Raw genomic sequence first — 26,405 nt, forward strand, 5'->3', positions numbered from 1 at the left:
GAAGGTAACAGCATTTGGTGCTGGCCACATGACCACTGGAGTAGTCCTCGGACAATGCTGGTTCTTTGGCTTAGCAAAGGAGATGAGCACCATCCCCTACAGTCAGTTATGACTAGACATTCCTATCAAGGGACTACCTTTACTTTTACCTGGTGCCTGGTGGTGCAGTGATTAAATGCCTGTAGTGCAGTCACTCGCTCACAAACTGCAAGGTTGCGAGTTCAATACCAATCAAGGACTCAAGCTCGACTCAGGCTTGCATCCTTCCAAGGCCACTAAAATGAGTACCCAACTTGTTTGGGGCAGTTAGTTTACACATTGTAAACCATTTAGGAGTGTTTAAGTGCACTGATAAGTGGTATAGAAATGTACTTGCTATTGCTACTTGCTACCTTTACGTCTCCCCCATGTCGTCAGGCCAGCGTGACTACGTCTAATTTTTTAATGTTCCAAAGGCCACTGTGACCTCTTAAAAACATGCCTAAAGCTACATATCAAATATGAAACCCTATATTCAGCGAGAGAGGTGTAGGGTATGCCAACAGTACCTGAGCCTGTCAGATATTGCAAACATTTGTAATTAATTGTGCTAGGAGATAGTGGCATAACTAGGGGTGTGTGAGGCCCACACCAGATGACACCCAAGGAGGGGTGAGACCACTGCTCCTCAAACACTTACCTTTTGGCAGAATTGGGCAGTGGCATTCCCTTTAAAATGCTTTAAGAGAAGGTGGAAGTGGGGTGAAGCTCAGTGGGAGGAGAAAGGAGAGGCCCCAGAATTTTAAAATATTAAAATTTCAAATTTCAAAATTTCAGTTTAAAAAAAGTAAATGTTGACATTTTAATTTTTTATTCTTTTAAATTTTTCTTTAAAAACATCACATTTTAACCAAATCTTTACTTTGTGAATGCAAATACATTTAGGTTGTGTGGATGATATTGTAATTTGAACGCGTAATATTAATTTTGCTAGTTATTTATGCCACAACTATTAGCATTACATTCAGTGGTATATGGGAGTTACAATTTATGAGTAATATTAGTGCAAAAAAGGATTCTATATGATGTGAAAATGGAGGTTGAGTGAATTTGAGATGGCAAACAGATCTACCTCTGATTAATATTGCAATATGAGTAATATTGTAGTGTTAATATCCTTCATGGGTTTTATCTCCATGTACATTTATTTAGGATTAGGCTGAAGTCATGAAAGCAAAAGCTGAGTTCAATTTCTTGACTACTGTCTCATTCTGAATCTTTGCTCTTCTTTCTTTCCTGGCAGATCATAAATGCACTAGAAGAGGACCCAGCTGCACAAAAAATGCAGCTTGCTTTTCGATTACAACAGATAGCAGCTGCTTTAGAGAATAAAGTGACTGACCTTTGATTTTGAAAGCTGCAATAAAGAAGTCTGATCTGAAGATGTGTAAATTCATTCTTCCTAATAAGGAAATAGTGTTCTATTTTTTAATGTGTAATTACAACTTTAAATGAAACACAAAAGATTTCTTTTTTTATAGCAAAGCTGTAATGTAAAGAGTTTTTACTGTAAATTATGCTCCTAATTAAAACTTTGTGTTCTGTGTAAATGAATTTCCAGTGGGAAATGAGGGAAGTCCTTAGGGGTGGGGAGGGTAAAGTTATATCTCATTTAATCAAATAGTACAATCTTGAAACATCAGCATTTTTAGAATTCATTATGCTAGTAAATTCACTACCTATAGCATTCTTTATACTTTAAGCAATATTTGTACTAGAAAAGTGATAGCATATTGGGAAAAAATAAATGCAATATCCCCATTTTAATTTTAATAATTGGAAATAGATTTTTCTACTTTTTGAAAAATCCTGTTGTCTGTATTTTGCTCATAATGAGTAGAATAGAAGACACATTTGCTTTGACTTTTCTGTTTTAAGACACTGCAGTGGATTTTGGTACCATGCATCTTTTACTTACACAAAGTGAGATTTATCTACATGAAGTGCTAAAACTATGGTTATGACTGCTGCTCTCAAGCCTGCTTTACCTGGGCCAAAGCAGATGATACTGTAAATTAATTGGGATGGCCCTAGCCTTTCTCTTGAAAGATGCACATTCCCTAAGAATATGAATTTTTAACAATCACATGAATGTGCTTCAACATAAAGTCCCAAAACTGGGAGCATGTAAGGCACTTAAGGTCTTCAACATGTTGTTAAAGTAAGATCAGGTACCTCCAGATAGCCAAAGTTGGTCCAGTGTGCCACGGGCCCTATGGAAACTGGGAATGGACAAACTTCTCTTTCCTCATTTCAGAGAATAGATTGTTCATGCCTGCCCTTAGCACTGTTGCTGCCACACAGGTTACAATGTACACTGAGGGGAGAAGTACCCTGGGGAGTCTGTATTCAGCCAAAGCAAGGTCAGGTTTGGCTAAATAAATGCACCATGGGATAGGCAGAGCTGCTTTAGTAACAGTGGCAGAATGATCGCAAAAGTCTGTTATCCAAGGACCATAAATGTCTGCATTCTTCTGAAGAGAAGACAGTCTCTGATCCCTGGTGAAAAGCAGTAGTAAATCTGATTAGAAATTGTGACAAGTCAAATTGGCCTTCCTTTTTCTTTTCTTTTTTTAAATTGTTTTATTACATATGCTAATGTGCCTTACTTGTACTAATTATGTGGATCTGAATGGTTTTGTAAAGAGAATCATATCAAAAATATTTATGTGTGGTTTGATGACTTTTGTGAGAAAATTGACCAGCAGAATGCCTGTAATTAGCTTTTTGCCAATAATGTGCTGTTTGACATGATTCAAGTATGTATATCTTTTGTTGGAATGGCTCATAGGATTTTTTAAATTAATTTTTCCATATCCTAGAAAGATAACTATTGGGTTTGTTGTTGTTTTTTTCAAAACAAGAAACAAAAAACCTGTTTCCATAATGTAAAATACTCATTGTAAGAAAATCCCATGTCCCTTCTAACGTAAAACACCACTTGAGCCTTGGAATGCTGCAATGGATGGAATAAGCATCATTAACTTTGCTGTGGAAATTAAGTAATTTGTCAAAGATGTAATGTGTGTTTACAATATTAGTCAGCTTCCAGGAAATTTGATAAAGCTTGGTACGTTATCTTATATTGCTATGTTGCACACACACACACACAAAGCAATCTCTGTTTCATTCATTTCTCGCCATAGTTCTTTGGCAGCTCAGTAGCATTTTTCCTGTAGTACTGCCATCAACACTCATTACCTTTTCGTGTTGCTGTTGCAATCCTGTCCTGTGACACCTTAAACTTGCTTGGCTCCTAACACAGTAATAGAGCTTCATTTGCTACCTCTCCCTTAACACGAGTTAATCTAAACGTTTGTCCTGATGTTTCATCCTCAAATGTATTAGTAGTCGTTTCTTCATTTCTATGGAGTGAGTCACTAGCAGTGTAAGACTGATGGCAAAATGCATTGGTTACAGTGAAAATTGTGAGTTATCATAGAAGTATAGGGGGAGAGAAACAGGGTGTCACTTTTCCTGCCTTTTCTTTCATAATGCTTTTCCTCTGCATACACATCTCCACACTCCTGGAATGTAAGTAACTACAGATTGTTTGGAGAAGTTTACCTAAGAATTCTGTGTCAAACTAAGCTTCTGTACTTGCCTTCTGTCTGTTCAACAAAGATATCCAAACCTGCTAATCTGTTTTATTTTGTCATTGTTTTGTAAATCCTGTTAATTGTAAATCAAATACAGTTTTTTTTTCCACAAAATGTGATACTTTGAATTGTCTTTATTCTTCAGGAGTATATCACACGGAGCTTTTGGGTGGTTTTGTAGCTCAGTTCCAGCTCACTTCTAAAGTGATTGCACTTCCAACGATGCGGTTTCACCTCATAAAGGGACTGTTTTATCAGACGCCATTGATTTCTATGCGAGCCCCTTGCGAATTGCTTCAGCAGTGTTTCTGAACTCACCCCTCATTTTGGTAAAAACGGGGGAAAAGTGACTTCAGAGAATTCGCTTCCTGGCTGCCTTCGATTGCACTGCGATTTGATCTGGTGTGGAAAAGCACTCCGATGCCACCTCCCTTGGCCCCTGCGTCCTGCTCCGTCATCCCCCTCCTCCTCCTTCATGCTATCTCCTCTCAGCCAAACAGCCGATCCCATCATCCCCTGTGTCCTCCTAGACCCCGATCTGCTCCACTCCTTCAGCCTCCCACCAATTCCATCATCCCTGCCTTCTCCTAAACCCCCCATCTGCTACTCTCCTTCACCCTGACATCCCCTGACTGCTCCTGCATCCCCATCTCGCCCCCTCTCCACCTAACCCATCATCCCCTGACTGCTCCTGCATCCCCATCTCGCCCCATCTGCCACCTAACCCATCATCCCTTCTGCTCCTGCATCCTGATCCTGGCCCCAGGGACCCACAGCCACCTATCCCATCATCCCCTGAGTGCTCCTGCATCCTGATCCTGGCCCCAGCAACCCCCAGCCACCTATCCCATCATCCTCTGACTGCTCCTAGACCCCGACGAAGGATGACAGCTAAGGAGGGGACAGGGAAGGATGACAGCGTCCAGAGCCCCACTGAGCATGCCCAAGGGTGCCGATTCGAATCGTTGACCCCTCACAGTATGCTCTGGTGTGCTAATACAATGTGCACTCACTCCCCTTTGCTTGAGTCCGCATCACATGACTTGCTTGGAATCGAATTGACTTCTCTTCTCCCTCACTTCGGAAGGACAACAGAAAGGCAACCAGGTGTGGAAAAACATAACATTTTAACCCCAATCCGAATAGCTAGAGGGGAGTGACTCTGGATCTGGTGTGGAAAAACATCACGCTTTGCATTGCTAGAACAGGAGTGACTGCGGATCTGAGCTGCAAACACCCCCCCCCCCCCATGTCTGATAAGGTCCTCAGTCACTTCAGAACAGAATTGAGTGGAACTCTGAGTTCTGTGCATAGTTGACTATTCAGCAAGCTTTCCTGTATGGGTCATTTTGCATTAGGATGTAATCTGATGCTTCACAAAATTTCCTATTATATCACAAAGTGCTTTTCTTTCTTTTTCACAGTGCATGTCAGGCTTTCTTTCTTTCAAGTTACAGACGGCGAGGCAGAATTACAATCATGGTTGTGAGTGAGAGAGAATTGAACTGGTGTTGGAAATTTTATGGAGAATTAACTGGTTAATCTTGCTTACGTGATAAAGTTTGACTTTCCTCGTCTTACAGTGGAAGGAATCCTGTATAGCCCCAGTATTGCTCATGTGAGTAGAGAGTAAGTTTATGTGAGGATCTGAACTCAACAGATGCAGATAGAGCTAAAGCAGATACCATTATAAATTTGGCTCTGTACTTATTTGATGGGCATCTACCAATAGAGAGAAAACTCAAAAAATGAATAATCTGCTTTGGTTTTTCATAGGTTTCCTTGTCACCTTGCCTTGCATACTAAGGTATATGGCAATCAAAGACTTTTTAAAGCAGGAACAATAGATACCTGTTGTGCTCTAAAATTAGAATTACAGTATGTTAATTTTCGACTGATCAATGATGTTGAATGAGGAATGGACTTTTCCAAATGAAAGGAATGTGTGTCGATTGTGCTGTGTGCCCATAAGCCAAGCTGACTACCAAAATGGTTAATCTTAAAGGAAAAAGTAGTGCATTAAATGTCTCAACTAACATCTTTCTGTACAATCGGTGGGATAAATTGCTTTTTGAATCAGAAAAGTCTCAGAAGTACTTATCAGAAGATGGGGGAAAACTTATTCATTGGTTGGGTAGAGTACAATAATAGCTCCTTTTAAAGCTTTCTATAGCTGGGGTTTGATGGGGGGTGGGATACCTCTGAGCCACACACTGTGTTTCTGAAATCCCCTTTTCGCTCCTCTAATTCTGAACAATGTTTTGGACTAATTTAATTCTCCTCAAAATTGAATGTTGAGCAAAATGGTCCCCCCTCCCTTTTTTTCCACCCTTAATCCAGTGTGTAACAAGAAGAAAGCAAAATGAGGAGAAAAGTGTCCCTTTAATATTCTTAATCTTTTCTCTCCTGTGGCCTGGCCCTATTCAGTGCAAGATCACACTTGCTGGTTACATGGCCTGAAAGCCAATCCTCGCAGTATTTTTTAAATCTGTTTGCTGCATCTGCGCCTGAATTTGTGGTGGCATTGCCAATTGTTAAAGTTGCCTCAAGGGTGTTCCTTGGAATCTCATTGTGATAGGTCTTGGCTGGTCTCCTTGCTCATCTCCTGCTGTTCTATTCTGCTCTGATTTGCACCTTTATAATACAGCATCACCTGCTATAAAAGCAATATTAACCTCCTAAAGCACTCTTTCCCCTGGAAAAAGTGGCAAATTGTAGCTTTGAGGGATTTTTATGTTATGTTATTATATTTTTTTGGTAAAAGTAGGGCTGTTATTAGTGTAGCATTTGCAATGAAATGTTTCTCCAGTTCCCAAATGTCCAGCACATTGCAGAGAGGAAGAAATTGAAAATGGTTCATACCGAGAACTCTTCTATTTTCTGTCTTCTCATTTCCTTGGTAACTTTGCCTACTCCTTTTCTTCAGATACATAAACAGTATTCCTAAACTGAAGTTTCAGGTTACTGCAATGCTAGAAATTCAGGAAATTAAGGATCATTTCGGAGGAGGGGGGAGTAGAAATCATTTATGAGGCAGTGCTATCATTTTGCACAGAGACACCTGACTGGGGCAGTACTCCATTTTCAATGCAATTGGAAAAAATACACTGGATGCCTGAGCAGTATTTGTGGTGGGAGTAGAGATACCTACTTCAGTCAGTTTTTCTCTGTATCAGTGAGTATCATTTTATCTCTTGTACTCTCATGCATATATGCATGCACACAAACACATGGAGAACTTGCAGGAGGGTTGAAATGGCATTATGCATCCCTTTCAAGCCAAGCCCTCTTCAATGTTTTTGTAAGAAATTCTTTTAGCTGCTTTTACAGCCATTAGATGGGAAGGTGTGTGGGAAAATCAGAAATTGACCTACATCAAATCACTAGGCCAGCTAGAACAGCCCAATTGACTAGGTCAACCTGTTAGGTAATTGCCATTGATTCAACTGTTAGGTAATTACCATTGATTCAATGGGTCTACTCCAATAGGGACTAACTGATCGAGGCTATTATTATTATTATTATTATTATTATTATTATTATTATTATTTCTTACCCGCCTCTCCTATGGATTGATGTGGGGAACAACAACAATAAACAGACAGCATTCTCTGAAAATGCTGGCCACAGATGTTGGCGAAATGTCAGGAATAAACTCTTCTAGAACATGGTCATATAGCCCCCAAAAAACCACAAAAAACAATTAACAGACACACCACATTAGGTAAAACACATCAGTTTAAATGCACATTAATTTAAAAGGACATGCATGCAATTTAAAATATATACACATAACCATCCACATTTAAAATTAATCAAGTTCATAATTTAAAAATCATCTTGGTAAGCCTGCTAGAAGAGACTGGTCTTTAATACTGTTTTGAATTCAGACAGCATATTCAACTGCTGAATCTCTTCCAGCAGGTAATTCCACAGTCTAGGGCTGGCTGACTGGAGTAAATGTCCACCAGAGGACCTGAATGTACAGAGTAGGTTATATGGGAAAAGGCAACCCTGTAGGTAACCTGGACCCAAGCCATGTAGAGCTTTAAAGATAATAACCAACGCTTTGTACCTTGCCCAAAAAGTAATTGGCAGCCAGTGGAGTGATTTTAATATAGGTGTAATGTGATCTCTCCTGGAAGTTCCAGTAATCAGTCTGGCTGTAATATTTTGAAGTAGCTGAAGTTTCTGAACTGGAACAGAGGTATCCCAATGTACATCACTTTGCAGAAGTCCAGCCTTGAGGTTACCAGCATGTGCACTAAAATCTTTAGGTCCTCCAGCTCTAGGGGTACATCTGGCATATCAGCCAAAGTTGATAGTAAGCATTCCTGGCTGTCACATCTAGCTGAGATGTCATTTGAAGCGACACATCCAGAAGCACCCTCAAGATGCAAACACAGGCCTGGTACAGACTACCCCAAAGGGGTGGCCTGTACCCGCCCCTTTTTGCGCTGGATTGGGACCAGGGCAACCTAACCAGGAGCCCTGCGGCCCCAATCTGGTGTTTTTCCAGATCAAAGAGAGGGGCAAAATGCCACTTCTCTTTGGCCTGGAAAAGGGGTGCCCTTGCACCTTAGGCGCCAATGGCACCCCAGTGCTAAAGAGGAGAAAGGGGTGGCCACTGCAGCCCCTTTCTCCTCTGCATCGTTGGCGTGGCCATTTGGTTGCCACGCCAATGATGCGAGGGCCCAAAAGGAGCTCCGTTTTGGAGCTCCTTTCCACGCCTCCACCAGGCTGCCATAAGTGGCCTGGGGTGGTGCAGAGATGTCATGTGCATGCCGCGCCATTTGGACACGGCGTTCGTGTGACATCATTGTAATGCGTGCCATGTGGTCTAGGTAATTTCAACTCCAAGACTACCTGGAGTTGGAAGGCAACATCCGTCTCAATCACCTTGCCCAGAAAAGTGAGAATTGAAACTGGTCTATAGTTGTTGAAGTCCAGGGAGAGCTTTTTTAAAAGTAGTTGTACCATCACTTCTTTTAGGCAGGATGGAAAGCACCTCTTCCTGAGAAACGTATTAACAATATATTGTTGTTGAATCTAATTATATCTCCTCCCTGGTCAACAAGCCAGGAAGGACAGGGACTGAAAGGACTGGTTGTCTTCCTTACTTGCCCCAGCAGCTTATCCACAGCAGTGGTACTCAACAATTGGAACTGATCCAGTGTCATTCTACTCACAGAGTCGCTCAACACCCCACTGTCAACTTCTGCTCCAATGACAGCATCTAAATTGGCTCTTATCTGAGAGATTATATCTGTGAAGTAAACATTAAAAAATCACAGTGAACTGCCGAAGGTTCTAGAATTGGATTCAGGAGGAAAGTGCTTGAGTTAAACCTCTCACTAGCCTGAACAGTTCTGCTGTATGCAAATTCACAGATGCATTTCATGCAGAGTAGAGAGCTTTCTTCACTGTACGTATTGTCACCTTATAGAAACAAAGTTGTTCTCTATAGCGTGTCTAATCTACTGATTAGTAACAGGTCAGAAAGGACATTTGGGGGTGATCATGTCAATAGTCAGGTCTTAGTTCCATCTATTGTCCAGGACTTCAACAGGATCATGGATTCTACCAGCAATATGACTCTCTTCCTGGAACTCTAAAGTCTCTATTAGTCTTCATAGGCAAACCATATCAATAGGTCCACCACCCCGTAGGGACAGATAGTAGCCATGATAGTAACTGGCCAGAAAATGATCTGTCCATGACAACTTGGAGGTGTTACTCATTTCCACCTACAGATCTGTATGTTCTAGGCTGAAGACAGCATCAAGGGTGTGTCCTGCTGCATGCGTGGGCCCTGAAACCAGTAGGCCCATGTTTGTCATGGATGCCAGGAACTCCTGAGTTGCACCGGATAGACTGGTCTCCAATGGGATGTTGAAATCGTGCAAGATCAAGAGTCTGGGTGAATCCAACATCAGTTCTGACACCAGTTCTGTCAGCTCAACAGGAGGTCTGTTAGGCAGCAGGGTGCACAAAACACCAACAGAATCCCCAGTCTATCCCAGGTCTTCAGGCTCAGGTACTCACACTCAGTGAGGTTCAGCTCCCTAATAGGCAATCTGGTCAGATTATGATGGTCTCTGTAGACCACAGCTACTCTGCCCCCCACTCACCCACTTTCCCTCACCTGCTCGCTAACACTATCCGGCTAGGAAAGCCTGAGCCTACGTCAGGCCACTTATCCCCCAGGCAAGTTTCTGTGAAGCATACCAGGTCAGCTTCATCATCTTTGAGGAGATCATAAATTATGTGTGATCTATTTTTAAGTGACCTGGCATGACACAGGAGCAAGGTGAGGTTTTGTGGGTGGTTTAGTTCACTCTCCAAGTTCCTGAGGATATCAGCATGACTAGAAGGTAAGGCAGGTGTTAAATCTCTCTCTTTCCTTCCTCTGTAATGACATGTCACCCCATGTCACCATATCTTCCTCTGCCCTGGACAACTCTGATTGCCACCCCATGTCCATGAGACATTACACTTAACAATAACTAGCTATAACAATCAAGACACAGTAACATAGCTCTAAAATCACTAAACGGTGGTTCCCAATTTGCATGTACTAGATTTATTGAGACAAGGCCACTCTCACTGACAGGGAAGAGCTCAGTTCTTAATCCTGGCATTCTTGTTTCTTTAATATTCTGGCTTTCCCCCAGGTGATTTGTTGCTATGTGCTGAAGTTGTTCCTGACTTACGGCAACTCTAAGATGGGGTTTTCTTGGCAAGCTTCCTTCAGAGGGGGTTTGTCACTGTCATCCTCTGAGGCTTGGACACAGTTGTGACTTGCTCACCATCACTCAGTGGGTTTCCATGGCTGAGTCAGGATCCGAACGCTGGCCTCCAGAGTCATAGTGCCATGCTCAAACTGCTGCACTACACAGGCTCTCAAGGTGATTGACACCACTAAAATAACATACCACTAAGACCAACCAGTGATAACATATCATCATCATAAATACACTTTCATATTAAAACCAAGCACTGTGTTAGAACAATTTGAAAGCATTCCAGAGCATTACAAGAGGCAGTAAAAAAATACATCACCCATAAATAAAACCTTCCCAGTGGGCAGCCAAAAGCTTGTCTAATGGGCGCAGGAGAGCAGAGAGGCAGCCAGCTTACTTTCCTGTGGCAGGGAGTTCCCATAGACTGGAAACAGTCACTAAGAAGATCCCCCTTTGCATCTGCACTGAATGGGACAGCCAGGGGGAAAACAGTTGGAGATTTCTTTTCTCAAAATCATTTTCATCTCACTTCTTGTTAAAAAAGGCCTCCTCTGGCCCTAAAATGGGTGAATTGAAGTGTTTGGGGCAAAACAATATTTTTTTTTGTTTGCTTCTGTGGAGGTGGTGATGTATTGCCCTCCTACGCTGCATCCACCGTGCAGAAATAATCCAGTTTGACAACACTTTAACTGCCATAGCTCACTACTATGGAATTCTGGGAACTGTAGTTTGTTGTGGCACCAGAGAAGAGCTATAAATTACAATTCCCGGAATTCCAAACTACAACCCCCCCCCAGCTGCAACTGAACCCATATCACTTATTCCAGTGTGTGTGTGTGTGTGTGCATGTGTAAAAATATGTAGCATCTTTATATATCTTTTAAAGTAAAGTAATCAAAATAGAGACAAGCCCACGCTCACTGACAGACTTTTAGGGAAATGCTTAGTTCTAATGTAGTGGTGGGGATAGGGGTGGTGGGGGTAATGCAGTGGTGAAAGAAGCAGTTTTGGTTGTGTCTTGTGTCGTGTTGTAGTGTGTGTTGAATCTTATCTGCACTTTATTAAAAAATCTTATATATGGCTGGGTACTAATAAACCAGCTGGCAGTGAGAGTGGCAGCTGTAAGACCAGGTAGTGATGGGAGCACAACCTGCTATCACCAAGGCATCACTTTAGTGGAAGTAGGGTTATGCTGGACTAGCCAACTGCTTGTCTCTATTTTGATGGCATCTCTATTAGTCTCTCTGTAGCTGTACAAGGCAAGCAAGGATTATGAAGACACATCACACAGACAGGTAGCATTGATACAAAACAGCTTCAGTCCTCATGTCAAAATCCTAGTTGTGTTTCAGTTTAGCAAACTAGTACAAAATGAAGGTCTTACGTCCACTCTCACCCACCTCCAGTGAACTGAGCTTGCAAGGATTATCTTCACTCCCTAAGTAACTATACCAAAGAGATTCCATACAGTATTCTTAACTGGTCCCAGTCTTTCTTTCATGAGACACTTATATAAGATTCTTAGCCAATCTAAATATCTACCATATGGAATATTGCCCCTTTAAATTCCTCTTGCTATAAAGGGGGATATCTCATTTTTCTTGTTTTCCCTTCTCCTGGAATTTATTTCTTATTACTGCCCACTTGGCTCATATTTCCAAAGGTCAGTAATCCCGCTTTGTTATATTTGGCAAGTCAAGGGCTCCAGCTGAATCCTCCATATATTTTTTTTCTAAAGCTTTTATCTCAGTGTTACAGAAACGAGTGTTTAATAGTGACAAGTGACTGTGTACTTGCCCTCATTTCTGCATGAAACACAGGGGTGCATTGGCCTGTGATTTTTCCCCCTCTTGTGTTTTGTTCTACTGAGCAGATTAGCTTTAGTAACATCCAATAATTGTATTGGTTCTCCTGCAGCCTTCAAACAAGGTTGTGTCTTTGTGGATTGAGAAGCGAAATAACTTTTGTACAGCAGTGAATGAAACAATGTGAGTACTTCTCTTTTCCAGACCCTTTGAAATGAAGGGGACATAGATAGAAACATTCCCATCCCTTCAAAGATAGGTTCACACAGACGATTACTTGTGTGTGAGTATGTTATGTTTCGGAAGTGTCTCTTAAAAGGGAGTTACGCCTACTCATTGTGGTTAGAAAGACTGCAGCTGTTGCCTGATCAACCTTTTGCTTTATAAAATAAACTAAATTAGGACGGTGAAACAGAATCCTAATACTGCTATTATATAGCTCTGTTTCTATTTCTATCAACGCAGAGAAAAGAAGATGCTTAGATCATGTCTGCTGTTACTGTGGCTGCATCCGTACTGCAAAAACAATCTGGTCTGACACTACTTTAACTGCCATGGCTCAGCGGTGCCACAACAAACTATAATTCCCAGAATTTCATAGTATTAGGCCATGGCAGTTAAAGTGGTGTCAAACTAGATTATTTCTACACTGTGGATGCAGCCTACTAGGATTTCTAAAATGTCACAGTCCAGCGGCACAGTGTATGCTATCTATTCAAGAGATACAGTACCAGCACCTCTGAACAGGACTGTGTAGCAATATTGTACAAATGATCTAATGGTATTACTCTGTTATAGGAGAACTAGCTATGGTGTGAATCCAGAAACAGGACATCTCTTGTATCTTGTTTTGGGTCTGATCGCACTGAGGAAGGTACATGTTCTGTATAAGTTGATGCCTCTTTGATTCAGCCAGCTGAGAACACTTTGTTAGGCATCTGATTCAGGCTAGAAAAGTAAAGATGAATGTCAATAAGAGGGATTTAATGTCAGTGTTAAGCATTACTTCTAATACTTATAGTTTCAGCTGTGGAATAACCAGAAGCAATGGAAAAAAAGGGGAGCCATCCACTTTTAGTAATCATGATGGAAAGGGAAATTGTGGGAGGTAATGGGGTGGCTGCTGATGCTTGACAGCTATTTGTTTAAGTATTTTGGTTGTTAATGATGTTTTCATAAGGCTTCTACCACACACAAGGATTATTTCTGCCCTAGGTAAAACCTATAATTTTCTTCATACCAGTACAAACCACTAAAATGAACCTAAGTGGATGGTAACATAAAAATAAATAAAAATAACATAAAAAGTAAAGCAAGTCAAATAACCCAGTTATCATTGGCAGGGAAAAGTCATTATAGTTACCAGGAAGGAAGCTGAAGTTGTTGCTAATGGTCCTGATTCAGCTCTAAATCCTGTTGTTAGTCCCAACTTGAGTAGAACTATTGAATTGATTGGATGTAACCTATATATTGACTCACTACTCATTATAGTGGTTTGAGCACTGGATTGTGACTCTGGAGATTGGTTTGATTTCCATCTCAGCCATGGAAATCCACTGAGTGACCTTGGGCAAGTCACATAGTCTCAGCTCCAGAAAACCCCATAATAGGTCCAATTTAGGGTCACCATAAGTCAGAAACCACTTGAAAGCCCACAACAACAACAACATTCAACAATTGCTTCAATGGCTCTACTCTGGGGATTATAGCCCTTGTGTGGAAACAGATAAAATCTGACAGATAGTTTAAGAATATAAATGAGAAAGTGGGTTGTATTCAAAATAGTACTATATGCATAAAGAAGTGAAGCCCAGTGGGAGGGGAAACACTGGAAAAATTCAAAGGGGGAAAGGGGTCATTTTGATCTAGGCATGGCACTGAAGCCCTATCCTGAAAATCCTACTACTTCCGCTACCTGAGCTTTTTTCAGATATAACCTCTATGCAGTTTTAAGTCTCTTAGGAAGCATTCTCAGAAAACTAAAAGTGGTTTTTGTATGATGAGAACCATGGGCCATCTGCCATGAACATCACTCTTGTATCAATTTCTGTAGTTTGCTGTGAAAACATATTTTGCATCCTGACATGACCACATCCTTTGTTTTGGCCCTGTTCTGCAACAGAGCGAACACTGATAGAAAACTTTATTTATTTATTCTGGCCACCCATTCCACATCATTGCCTGTTCCTACAGGAAGGAGAGAAAAAATATATATTATCTACTGTAGAAAAGGATGCTTTGTCTCAACACTGCTGTTTTCTTGTTTAAGCCCTATATGTTTTTTGTAACACTTCATTTCTCTCCTGAGGTTCTCACAGTGCTGAGCTCTGTGCCAAACCTTTCTCATTTCAACATGCTGGTGTTGATCTAGAAGGCCTTTGAGCCAGGGTATCTGAGAAATGGCCTCATCACATATAAGGCTGCCCCAAATTTGAAATCCTCAATGGAGAGGTTGGTGCATGTCCAACCGTGCAGAGAAGCTAGCCTACAGAGAAGCAATTCTTGCAGCATTGTTTCTATGTGTCAGCAAATCAGCTTGTGGCACACCCTCCCATAGATCAAATGCTGCTCAAAATTTTGATGGCTAGTCATTATTATACTGTTTCATCTTTTTAAAAAATGGCTTTTAAAATTGCTTTATTTTATTGTACATCACTTTGCAAATCCTGATGAACAAAAAAGTAATTAATATATATTCTGCAGCAGCAGCAGCAGAACTATCTTCTCTTTTTCTGAACTTGCAGTATGCCAGCCTTCTAAACCCTACTGCCTATCCAGATATGTTGGAATATAGATGCTGTCATCCCCAATCATGCTGCCTGGGGATGATGGGATTTACAGTCCACATATCCGAAGGATATTAGGTTGAAGAGAGGTGTATTACACAATGTGACTCAACCAGTCTGGGAAACCATGGTATCACTCTGCTTTTTACAGCCTTCTAAATTTCCACCCACGCTAAGTCTTCCGGCACCAGCATGTTGAGACATGCCTGGACAATGCACATATTTCTTGCAGCATTGCTTCAAGGTTTGTCCTCAACATTTGGCTTCAGCGCAGATAAGCCCTGCAGCAACCTAATATTTTTAATTTTTGGTTTGTAAAAGTAACTTGAAAATCCCCAAGGAATTCTAAGTAAGCAAGATCAGATAAATGGCACGGGGAGGTTTTAAGATAAAATGACCCCAGTGTCTGGACAGGGAGACTTAAAATAAATGTCATGATAATTAAACAGAGTGATATATGGTGTTCACAAGGAGTGACAGGAAAAAGCAAAAGTATTTTTAAATGGTTCTTTTGAGATTAAAATCTCCTGGTTTCTGCATACAGAGCGCTTTCTACTGATTCTAATCAATCCTGGGCACCAACTGTATATTTCAGTGTTTTGTCTACCGTGCATAATTCAGTGATTCCCAGATATGTTTCCATGAGGACTCAAGAACAACACTTTCTTTGTGGGGGAATTCACCTAGCTGCCACTCATTGATCTGGACATTTTTAGCCATTAGCTCCTTCTAACCTACTGACCTCCACATCCAACTGCCAAACAGGGAGGGAAAACAGCCAAGGAATGGCTGGAACAGGAAGGGGAAGGCTGTTGACTGCAGCTGTTTTTACACACAAAAAAATAATGTTGAGAAGAGGAGAATATACAGGAGTAGCTACAACTGACTTTTTAAAATGTTTTTATCTATATTGTAATAAATTTGTAAGCTGCTTTACATCCCAGTCTGAGAGACAAGTGGGGCATATTATCATCATATGAACTATCATCACTGTATGTTACAGAATACTTGGATTTGTAGTTTGGTGAGGCACCAGACCTCTCTGACAGACTAGGCTGAATACCTCACCAAACTTCAAATCCCAGGATTGCATTGGATGGAGCTATAACAATAAAAGTGGTGTCAAACTGCTTTATTTCTGCAGTGTGGAAGAGCTGCTGGGGGGGGGGGGGGGATATTGGGATTGATGGAAATGCATTACATGACGCTGTTGCTAAGCCAGCTAATCTGGCTTCGATATTATGGCCGGCTTTGAGAGAAGAGCTGGGAAGGAGCTGGTATGAAAAAGGATAAATAGGAAGATACTTAAAATGAAATGCAAAATCCACAAAAGAGTGATACCTTTATTGGATCAACCAAAATGTACAAAGTACATGTTGCAAGCTTTTGAAGTTCCGCTGACTTCTTTATCAGGCAGGAGTGTTAATAACCATACAAGAGGGAGAAAAATATGACAGTGTTAGTGACAAGCCTGCATTTGATCATAGTGTAGCTGTTCTCAGTTCAGGTGGCATGAAGGGACGTTCATGCAGGCAAGGCTCTCCTCCTTCTGGCCATGTGGATACTCCAGGAAATAAAATGTTAAGTCCCATTAGCAAGAGAAAAAGAGCTGCTCCTCTTGAGATCCAACTTGGCTCCATTCTTAGTGAAGCTACAAGCTGTTTTGTTAGGTAGAGAGCCCTGAAGCCTAACAAAGGAGCTTGTCGCTTCACAAAGGAGGGAGGCAAACTTGAATCTCAAGAGAAGAGTCTCTTTTTCTCTTGCTAATGGGACTTAAATCTTATTTCTGGAGTATCCACAGGGCCAGAAGGAGGAGAGGCCTGCCTGCATGAATGCCCCCTTCATGCCACCTGAACTGAGAACAGTTACATCTTGACAAAATGCAAGCTTGTGACTTAGCATTGTCATATATTTTTTCCTCCTTATGATTTTTCTCCTGTATTATTAACACCTTTGCCTGAAGCCAGTGGAACTTCCAAAACTTCCAACATGTATTTTGTGCATTTTGGTTGAGCTAATAAAGGTGTCACATAAAGGTGCCTGGCGAAACGTCAGGAATAAACTCTTCTAGAACATGGCCACATAGCCCGCAATACCCACAAAAAACTAAAAGTGTAACTATTTTGTGAGGTTTGTAGTAGTAATATTAATAGTAATAAAATTTATTCGGTCTTTGACCAGTATAAAAACAAAACCACACAAACAGCGTATCAGTATAACAGTAACAGGTTAAAATATAAACTGATAGTAGACTATACATATACAATATCCAAACAGATCTTTCTACACGGTAATAAAATGACCATTTGTCAGTTGAGGGTGCAGTTTACAAACAATGTAACAAAATTTAACCACTTTATGGGATACTGTAGAATCATTGTTATCCAATAGGAGGCGTAAATAGAAGGAGTCAGTTTTACCTGGGAATTTACTCAGTAGTGGGCTAATCAGTTGGTGACGAATGTCTCTATAGAATTGACAATAAAGGAGAACATGCTCATTGGTTTCAACAGCACCCGAGCCACATGGGCAAAAACAAAGTTCAAAAGGTGTTTTTTTTTAATCTACCTTCCAACATGGCCGTGGGCAACACATTGAAACGTGCCAGAGTTATTTTGTGAGGTTTGCATGTTATTGTACTTTGCTACATAGCCAACACGGTTACCCCACAATATGTTGAAATGAAATGGGGGTGGAAGGAAATGAGGTTTGTGTGTTTAGTAGGAGATTGAAGTCCTCAAAAAGCCACGGGTCTTTTAGCAGGTCCCTTTGGACCTGAACGGCTGGTGTTCCTCACCACTCCCTTTTGGTCTTTGTGGAAAGAAGGTGCTTGAGTAATTTTGGAGGGTGGATTGTGATTCAACTCTCCTGCTCTGGTTTCTATTGTAAATTATTACTATTATTATTATTATTATTTGGAGTGAACTTCAATGAATGACTTTTGAATCCTTTGTTTAATTCCTCACAAAGGGCTAGACCTTTTGATAATTAAGCAGTTTCTCTTTCAATCATACATACTCTTTCTCTCTCTCTTGGCTTCTCTCCCCTCTCCTTCCCATTCTTTTCATCTACCTCCTTTTTCAGTGAGTCTAGTAGTGGGTTGGTAAGATTGGACCTTTGAGTGTCAAGATGTGACCAGGTAAATTCATGCCCTAAATTCATAAAACTGCTTTCTTTTCTTTTGTGCTACCTGTCATGGATGGAGATAGTAAAAAGTGTTGCCACCATTCCCATCTGGATCTGGAATTTCCCAAACTGTTCACCTGTCCTCTAGGCTCTTCCAAAATTCATATAGAAGTAGCCATGTTGGCCATACTGCAAATTATAAAAGCAGCCCAAATCCTCAAAACAGCAACTCATACAAGCCATAAGGAGAAGTGGCCAGCCTACATTAATATCCTTCCATACCACTTTAACTGTGAACAATAACATATTACAGTGTCTTCACCCATGACTATGATGGCCATACATAAAAAGCATTCGGAGGAGCTTCCTGATGGTAAGAGCTGTTTGGCAGTAGAACACACTCCCTGGGAGAGTGGTGGAGTCTCCTTCTTTGGAGGTCTTTAAGCAGAGGCTGGATGGTCATCTGTTGGGGATGCTTTGATTGTGAGTTCCTGCATGGCAGGGGGTTGGATTGCATGGCCCTTGTGGTCTCTTCCAACTATGATTCTGTGAGTCTATTCCACCCCACCCACCCCCGGTATGATTTTTATACATACATTTGCCTGATGAAGAAGTCAGTGGAGCTTCAGAAGCTTGCAACATGTATTTTGTGCATTTTGGTTGGCCTAAAAGTGGTACCACTACTTGTGGACTTTGGATGTTATTGTATCATCCAAAATAAATTGTGTGTCTCTTCTAGGGTGATAGGATCATCCTCTATCAATGCCTCCACCGTTTTCTAGATAATGGATTAGTCATCTTGGATTATGTGTGGGTCTCTAAGCTGTTTGAGATTCTTTACCTTGATGCTACTTGTTTGGTATTCGTGAATGCATAACAGTTATCTCTCATTTCAATAGAAATCACTCATGTCCATGTACAAAGGAATATAGACTAATTAGTGTGCTCCATTGGACTGGACTGGAGCCAGTCCAAATTTGGAATGCTATGGACCACATATTCTACAACAGTCAACACACAACCCATTGAAGTCAATGGGGGAGGCATTCCAAAATGGCTTTATGTTAATTGCACCACATGCAGAATAAATGGGTGAAATGCAGTATAAGGTACCCCTCCTCTTTGCATATAGCCTTGCCAAATATACATCAGACTCATCAATCCCACTCTCACTGAGTCATTTTACTAATTCTGTGCAATTAAATTGTGGGCTTAGAAAGTGGACAATATTAAGTAATTCACTTCACACTATGTATAATCTCAGACCCCTTCATTATCATTTTCCATATACTGTTCAGGTTTTTTTTTCTTTTCCATTTCAGCTGCAAAAGATTAATCTAAAATGAAACATGCTAATCTTTAAAATTAGCTATACGGCTGGGTTTCTTAACAAATGTTAGTTGAAGTGTTCGTGATTGAGATCTCTTTGCTGCAAACAATATTTATTGCAGTACAGCTGTAAGAAATACACAATATGATGATTGAAACATAGGAAAGTTCTATTAAGTACAAAATCATTTCTGGCAGAGCTTTAATTTGCTTCCTAATGAAATGTTGATATCCAGAGATGTGGGACATGGGTTTTAATTCAAAATATTATTAGACAGTATATAATTCAGAAAGAACTACTTTAAATTTGGAAGCATTGCAATAATAGAAGCTGACACCTTGTTTAAACTCAGTCATAGACCACCAGTAGGATAAACATTATCATTCTGGCCCAGGCTCATAAAGGCCAATACACAGTCTCTGAAAGTGGTCAGGTATATAAGCCATTGACCTAGGAAAATATTTCTAACATTGTAGCTGTTGCCACCAATACAGTCAGCTTCCTGTAGCTACTCATTCTTTAAACATGGATTCAGGCATCCACGGCTTGAAAATATTCAAAACAATATATAAACTCCAAAAAGCAAACCTTGATTTTGCCATTTTATATAAGGGACACCATTTTATTATCCATTGTATTTAATGGGACTTGAACATCCATGGATTTTGTTATCCATGGGGGGTCCTGGAACCAAAACCCAGCGGATACCAAGGGTCCACTGTACACTATTTTTAAATTGCGTGTTTTTGAACCATCACAACATGTAGTGATGATGAATTCCACAGATTTATTTATTGCTATCCACTTACCAGCATAGATTTAATACAGTGACATCATCAAACTGAAATACAAAATATCTAGCCAACATCAGCTCATAGTACATACCCATAATAGAAATAAATACCAAGACTATGCCATCCCTTCCCTTGCTACTACTTTCAATGTGTTGATTCATGTTTGTCTGTCATATGTTCTGCCTGTTCCTTTTTCATTGAAATGTCATTAAGATTTAATTTAACCGAAATGCCATTAGAAACTGGCCAAATCAAATTTGATTCTTTTGGTCTGGTTTGTCAATGGGCTTTTCCAAACTAGGGCATAGTAGTGAGAAGTCTGAAAACAAAATTCTTCATTACTGAAGTTGGTGCTTCTTAGTGCCATTTGCACATGCAGCCTTTTTAGTGTTTTTAGTTTCTGTAAACTAAAGGCGAGGATGAAGGAGGTTGTATGACATGCAGGAAACCTGGCCAATCCTCTTTGCTCACTATTGGCTCTGAGTGTTGTGAGACCTGGTATGATCTTGTCTTAAATGAACAGTACTTTAAAATCATTTAAAATAGCCCTGCTACCCCCTTTAAAAATCCTTTAAAATAGCTCCCCCCACAGTACCAACAAGGAGGAGTTAGTGACCAAGGAACCTAATATGATCTGCAAGTACAGGTATAGAACCACACCAATCCCAAGAGGCTTCTGTGTTCTGATATCCCAGAATAGGAGGAAAATCATCCTCTGGTAGGAAATTTTGGCTAAATAGTCTGGGATAACAGAAACACCATCTGCTTGTTGTTTTTAGGAGAAATACAGCAATGAATAATGCAGCCATCAGCAACATTTACTCTATCTGGAAGACCATAATAAGAATACCAATATATTCCGTTACGTACAGTCACTTTTGTCCCCCACCCCCTCCCCATTTCCATCTTGGTCTGTTGTACAAACAGTATTGTATCATTGTGTGTTCTGAGGTTTTGGTATGCCCTGCTTCCAGAACATGGAAATGGGCCCTGGCTCAAGAGACTGAAGCAATGGACTTGCTGGGGCCTTCTGCTAAACCAGAGCAGGAAGAGATTCCAGAGCCACAAGTCTCAGAGACAGATCAGGGTGCAGTACCAGCTCTGGCAGACCACCCTGTCGATGAGGATACAAAAGACAATTTATCCTTACCTACCTTTGCCAAGAGTTACAAAAAGGGAGGGCTTCAGGAGGTCCCAGAGGGTTTGCAGGAAGCAGCAGCATTGAGCTGCTGATCGATAAATTCCCAGCCCTGCCCTCCAGGAGTTGTCAGAGATTATCTGATGTTCCTGGTTCCTGTTGGTGCACTCTGTGCTTGACCTGGACTGTGTTTGTTGATTATTGGGCCTGAACAGACATGCCAAATAAAGCAGCTTTGGGCCACTTTGGAGGTGTGCTGTTTAAACGATGCATACGTCCTATGAGGCCAGAAGCCATGCCGAAACTGTATTCTGGTCCTTAGGACTGAAGTGCAGCTTTAGTGCGGCTTCTAGCCTCTTAGGACCCATGCATCGTTTAAACAGCACACTTCCAAAGTGGCCCAAAGCTGCTTTATTTGGCATGTCTGTTCGGGTCCTATTTAATCCATTTACATGACTTGGGCATCGCGAAACTCTGTTTGGGACTTAAGGTTTATATTTACTAAAGTAAAGTAAGTGCTGAATTGTAAGCTACTTTGTGACCGTGTTTGCTCATTAGCAGTTGGCCATCAACTATGTTACAGTCAGCCTTTGGCTGGTTACCCAGACTGTGTTTAGGACAGATTTGGCTGTCCACACTTGTGCTAACATTTCTCCAAGAGGAATTCCTCTTAACATTCTTCCTCCTCCAAATCTACTGGAAGTCAATCTTAGGTAAATGCCATTTCACAAGTTCAATGGTTTTCTTTTCACCTTTCAGTAATAAAAATTCAGACAAAAGTAGGCAAAGCTGTGTAATTCAACTTCTCCATCTTCAATCACTATAGTAACCTCTGCCCCTTATTACCCTGATCCCTCATCTCCACACGCCTGCAGCTAAATGACTCTTCAATACATTCTTACTTCAATACATTCAAATGATAACTTAAGAAGAATAAGTTGTGGGGGCTTTTTGTTTCTTGCTGAAGTAGGATGTTTTCTTCGACTGTTGTCATAGCTTTAATAGATTTCATTAGTTTGTAATTCTCTGTTTCTGTGTGATTGTTTAAATTGCATATTTGGTGATACTGGAAGCTGATTTGAGGAGATTACTTTTCTGGGAAAATGGGAAAGTAAACACAAAAATGTCAGTGCATAAAGATGGGAAGGAGGGAGGAGAATATAATAGATCACACTCATCTAAGGAGAAGTGAATGCTGGGGTGGCAAAAGAGCCAGTTAAACTGGGAAGTTACTGGGTGGGTGGTGATGAGGGGGGGAAGTATGGCGTGTAAAGGAGAAATTGGTGGGATCCTGTGAAGCTACTGAAACATGAATTGTGATCAGGTGTTGGAAGTGGAGTCTGATGGTGGAATGGAATAGCAAAAATTCTGAGATACAAAACAGCTGTGAGGCACAGGAGATCTGCATTAGAGAGCAAGCATTACTTCTGCATCATATAGGATTTCATCAACATGGCACAAAAATGTCAACACAATATATACGAAAGATACAGAATTATTAAATTGTCATGTATTGGAGAGAAGCTCTTCTCTTTTATTATAAAAAGCTGTCTCAAACTGACAAAAATATATTTACATTCTCTTCTGTGGTTTTAAAATTGGACCATAGGCTTATTGGCAGCCTAGCAGTAAAATCCAATACTTTTTCACTGGGAGCCTTTTCCACAGAGGTAAAACTTTTCCTTTGTACAATATTTGTTCCTTACTTATCTAAAATATTTATTCATAATTTTCAGTTCATGATCCCTAAAGATATATATATATATATATATATATATATTAAAGACAGTGTTTGTTTTTTAAAAAGTCACTTTTAAAAGGCAAAGTTGTTGTGTGCCTTCAAGTCATTTCAGACCTATGGTGACTCTAAGGCAAACCTATCACAGAGTTTTCTGGGGACTGAGTGTGTGGGAACAACCCAGTGGATTTCCATGGCCAAGCGGAGAAATCAAATCCTGATCTCCAGAGTCGTATTCCAAGGCTCAAACCACGATACCATGCTGGCAAAGGCAGGACACAGAGGTCCCTTGCAATGGAGTTCCACAATCAAGGTGCTACTATAGAAAAATAAGCTGTCTTAAATTCTCAGTGAACTAGCCTCTTGCAGTACTAGCATATAGAAGGCCTCCACTGAAGATCTCAAATCTTGAGGCTCATATGAGAGGTAGAAGACTTTCAGATAGCCTAGAATCAAGTTTCATGTAATTACTCATCAACTTCATATGCACAACTAACATAAAAAAGGGGAGGGGGATCTCAAGTCTTCAAATTCCTAATATTCAAGTGCCTTCATTTTTTAAACAAGCAATTCTATCCAAGACCCTCTCAACAAAAATTTGCAAGCCCTTTGTCTTCTTTCTCCACTGTGAAGTGACAAGCCCAAAGAGATTATCTCTGATGTCCTGTATTTTGAGGTTGACATAACACCTCCGTTGGTCCCTATAAGGTACCCGCTCCCCAATCCAGAAGTAGTACTCCAAGCACTGGATAGTCTTTTTGAGCAAACACATTGGGCACTGGTAGATGGTTCTGTGCTCTTGGATCTGATATTTTCCCTTCATTAGGAAATCCTGTTCTCAGAGTCAAGACTAGCTCAAGCCACATATGTTAAAGATTTCATTAAATATAAAGGTAATTAATGGATGGACCAGAATACTTGAACAAAGGAGGAGCAGCTTGAAAAAAGGGGCTGGGGAAGGAAGCCCAATAGTCCAACTAAGTTCGCTCTGGCTAGAAATTCATTTTATCTCTGGAATTGTTAAATGCCAGGTTAAGAATTCAGCTCTAACAATTCTGTTACAAACCTGTAGTAATGTCACTCTTTTACACCCATCATAGTGTCTGTGAACACCTCATACACTTATACCAATATCTTGTCTAGGTAAAATTACAATAGTGCTGTATTTATAATTAATGCTAAATATATAAAGCCACTTTTTTGTTTAATTTTTCCATATTATCTTTTAACTTCAAGGCTCATATTGTCTCTGGCAGGATTGACATAGGTCACACGGTCTGGGAATGCAGAGAGATATAGTCCAAATTTTCAAGTGTTGGTTCCCCCCCTCCCCCATATTAATTTCCACCCACCCCCCGGCATGTGAAAGAAAACACACACACTGAAAACACATACTGTAATGCAAAATTTCTTATCTAAAGGCTACATTAAAACACAGAATTAAAACTGAAGATTAGTTTTTCACCACTGTAACATTTACATTTGCATTATATGCCAATTTAAGCCTGCTATGTGTAAACATCTGAAGTGGATCATTTCCAAGCTTCACAACTGGCATTCTGGACAATCATAGTTGAAAGCTCTAAACAGCTGCATTGAACTGTGCTATTGTTGTTGTTGTTTGCACAGGGCCAACAGATTTGTGAGTCTAAAACACTCCAGGCAGTGGATACCACATTACAGTGTTGCTGCTTTTTAAGCCCCATTTATTTTAATAAAAGTGGAACTGCTTTCCAAGCCACCAGTCCGGTGCTTTTGCTGAGCATTAAATTCACACACAAAATGTGAAGTAACAATATTAAATCACTAGTCACCTGGCAGAGATTTCCAAACCACCGAGGAGCCACTGATGGATTTTATTATCAGAGGGAAGGGGACCAAATTAGATTTTTCAGGAACTTACAATGAATTCAATCCACTCTAGGACCTGAAACAAACAGCTTCAGATGTTATTATATTAACTTAGCAGGCAACATATGAATTGCTGGTGAGAGAAGTAGCCAGGAATGTAACTATGGCACTTTAACTCCCGAGGGAATATAATAAAAAAGGCACTTGGGTTTTAAAGAGACACTACCTAAATAGGGTTGATACTCAGTTTCCTCTCCATCACCTTTTCTTGTACATTTTTTCTAGATACAATGGATCTCTTTTGTGTATTGAAAATGACAGCCATTTTGGGGAGCTTGCATTTATTCAGCAACACTGGAACACTAGCAAGTAGCACTTCTTTTTACAACATTCATGTTTCTCTCATGCACTTTCCTTTTAAACAGAAAGCACAGAAAGAGATCCCAAGCTACCTTAGCATTGCAAATGTTTTTTTTTTCCAAGTCTGGCATTTACTTTACATGTGCAGTGGTATTGCTTACATGTGCTGATAAGAGGTTCCTGGCGGCTGGACAAGGCAGAAAGAAAGGCGCCTTCCATCTTTAGATATGAAAATTCCGCATCTATCAGGGACCTTTGTACTCTTGTGAATGATGAAAGATAGGAAAGGGAAATGATACTGGCAGTTACTGCTTCTTCATTTTTAGTTCTGCTTGACTATGGCTATATTGGTGTTCACATGTGCACTGAACCCTCAGTATTTTCAAAGGTAATTTCATACATTGCACTGTGATTATATATGTATATATATATCATAGCACCTTAAAATCCTAGTATTGGAAAGGGAGACAAGGGTCACTCATTCCAGTCCCATGGCATGCAGAAATACAAAACTAAACCACTCCTGGAAGATGCCCACTCAACCTCTGTTTAAAGATTTCCAAAGGAGAGACCACCAGCTTCTGAAGGCTGCCTATTCCACTACTGAACAGATCTTACAGTAAAAAAAAAATCTAATGTTTAGGTGGAATCTCTTTTCTTGTCATTTGAATATATTAGTTCATATTCTAGCAGAAAACAAGCTCACTCCATCTTCTACACAGCATCCCTTTAGCTATTTAAAAATGACAATCACATCACCTCTTAATCTTCTCTTCGCCAAGCTAAATGTATCCAGCTCTTTCAATTGTTCCTCACAAGGCTTGGTTTTCAGATCTTTTATGATCTTGGTCACTCCTCTCTGGACACATTTCAGCTTTTCAATATCCTTGAACTATGGTGCCCAGAACTGGACACAACATGTCAGATGAGATCTGACCAAAGCAGAATAGAGTGGCACTACTCATCTAGACATTATGATCCTGTTGATGCAGCCTAGAATTGTATGTATGTCAGTTTATGTTACTTTAACTATCATTAATAGCTACCCTCCAAAGAATCCTCGGAATTATATTTTGATGAGGGAGCTGCTGAGTCT

General features: G+C 40.4%; 1 protein-coding gene across 3 annotated transcripts in view; it reads left to right on the top strand.

The window, feature by feature from the left end:
• The window catches only part of LOC149312328 (plexin-B2-like), a 377,818-nt gene extending 374,066 nt beyond the window's left edge, over positions 1 to 3,752 (top strand). For all 3 annotated transcript variants that reach the window (XM_089524408.1, XM_089524410.1, XM_089524409.1), the window contains one exon: positions 1,283 to 3,752. In XM_089524408.1, the coding sequence (XP_089380534.1) occupies positions 1,283 to 1,387 (105 nt within the window). In that variant the 3' untranslated portion in view covers positions 1,388 to 3,752. The remainder of the gene's footprint in view (positions 1 to 1,282) is intronic.
• The last annotated feature ends 22,653 nt before the right edge of the window (positions 3,753 to 26,405 follow it).

This window comes from Sceloporus occidentalis, unplaced genomic scaffold (genome assembly GCF_023333645.1).
Source record: "Sceloporus occidentalis isolate IW3139 unplaced genomic scaffold, rSceOcc1.0.p SCAF_5, whole genome shotgun sequence".
Classification (NCBI taxonomy): domain Eukaryota; kingdom Metazoa; phylum Chordata; class Lepidosauria; order Squamata; family Phrynosomatidae; genus Sceloporus; species Sceloporus occidentalis.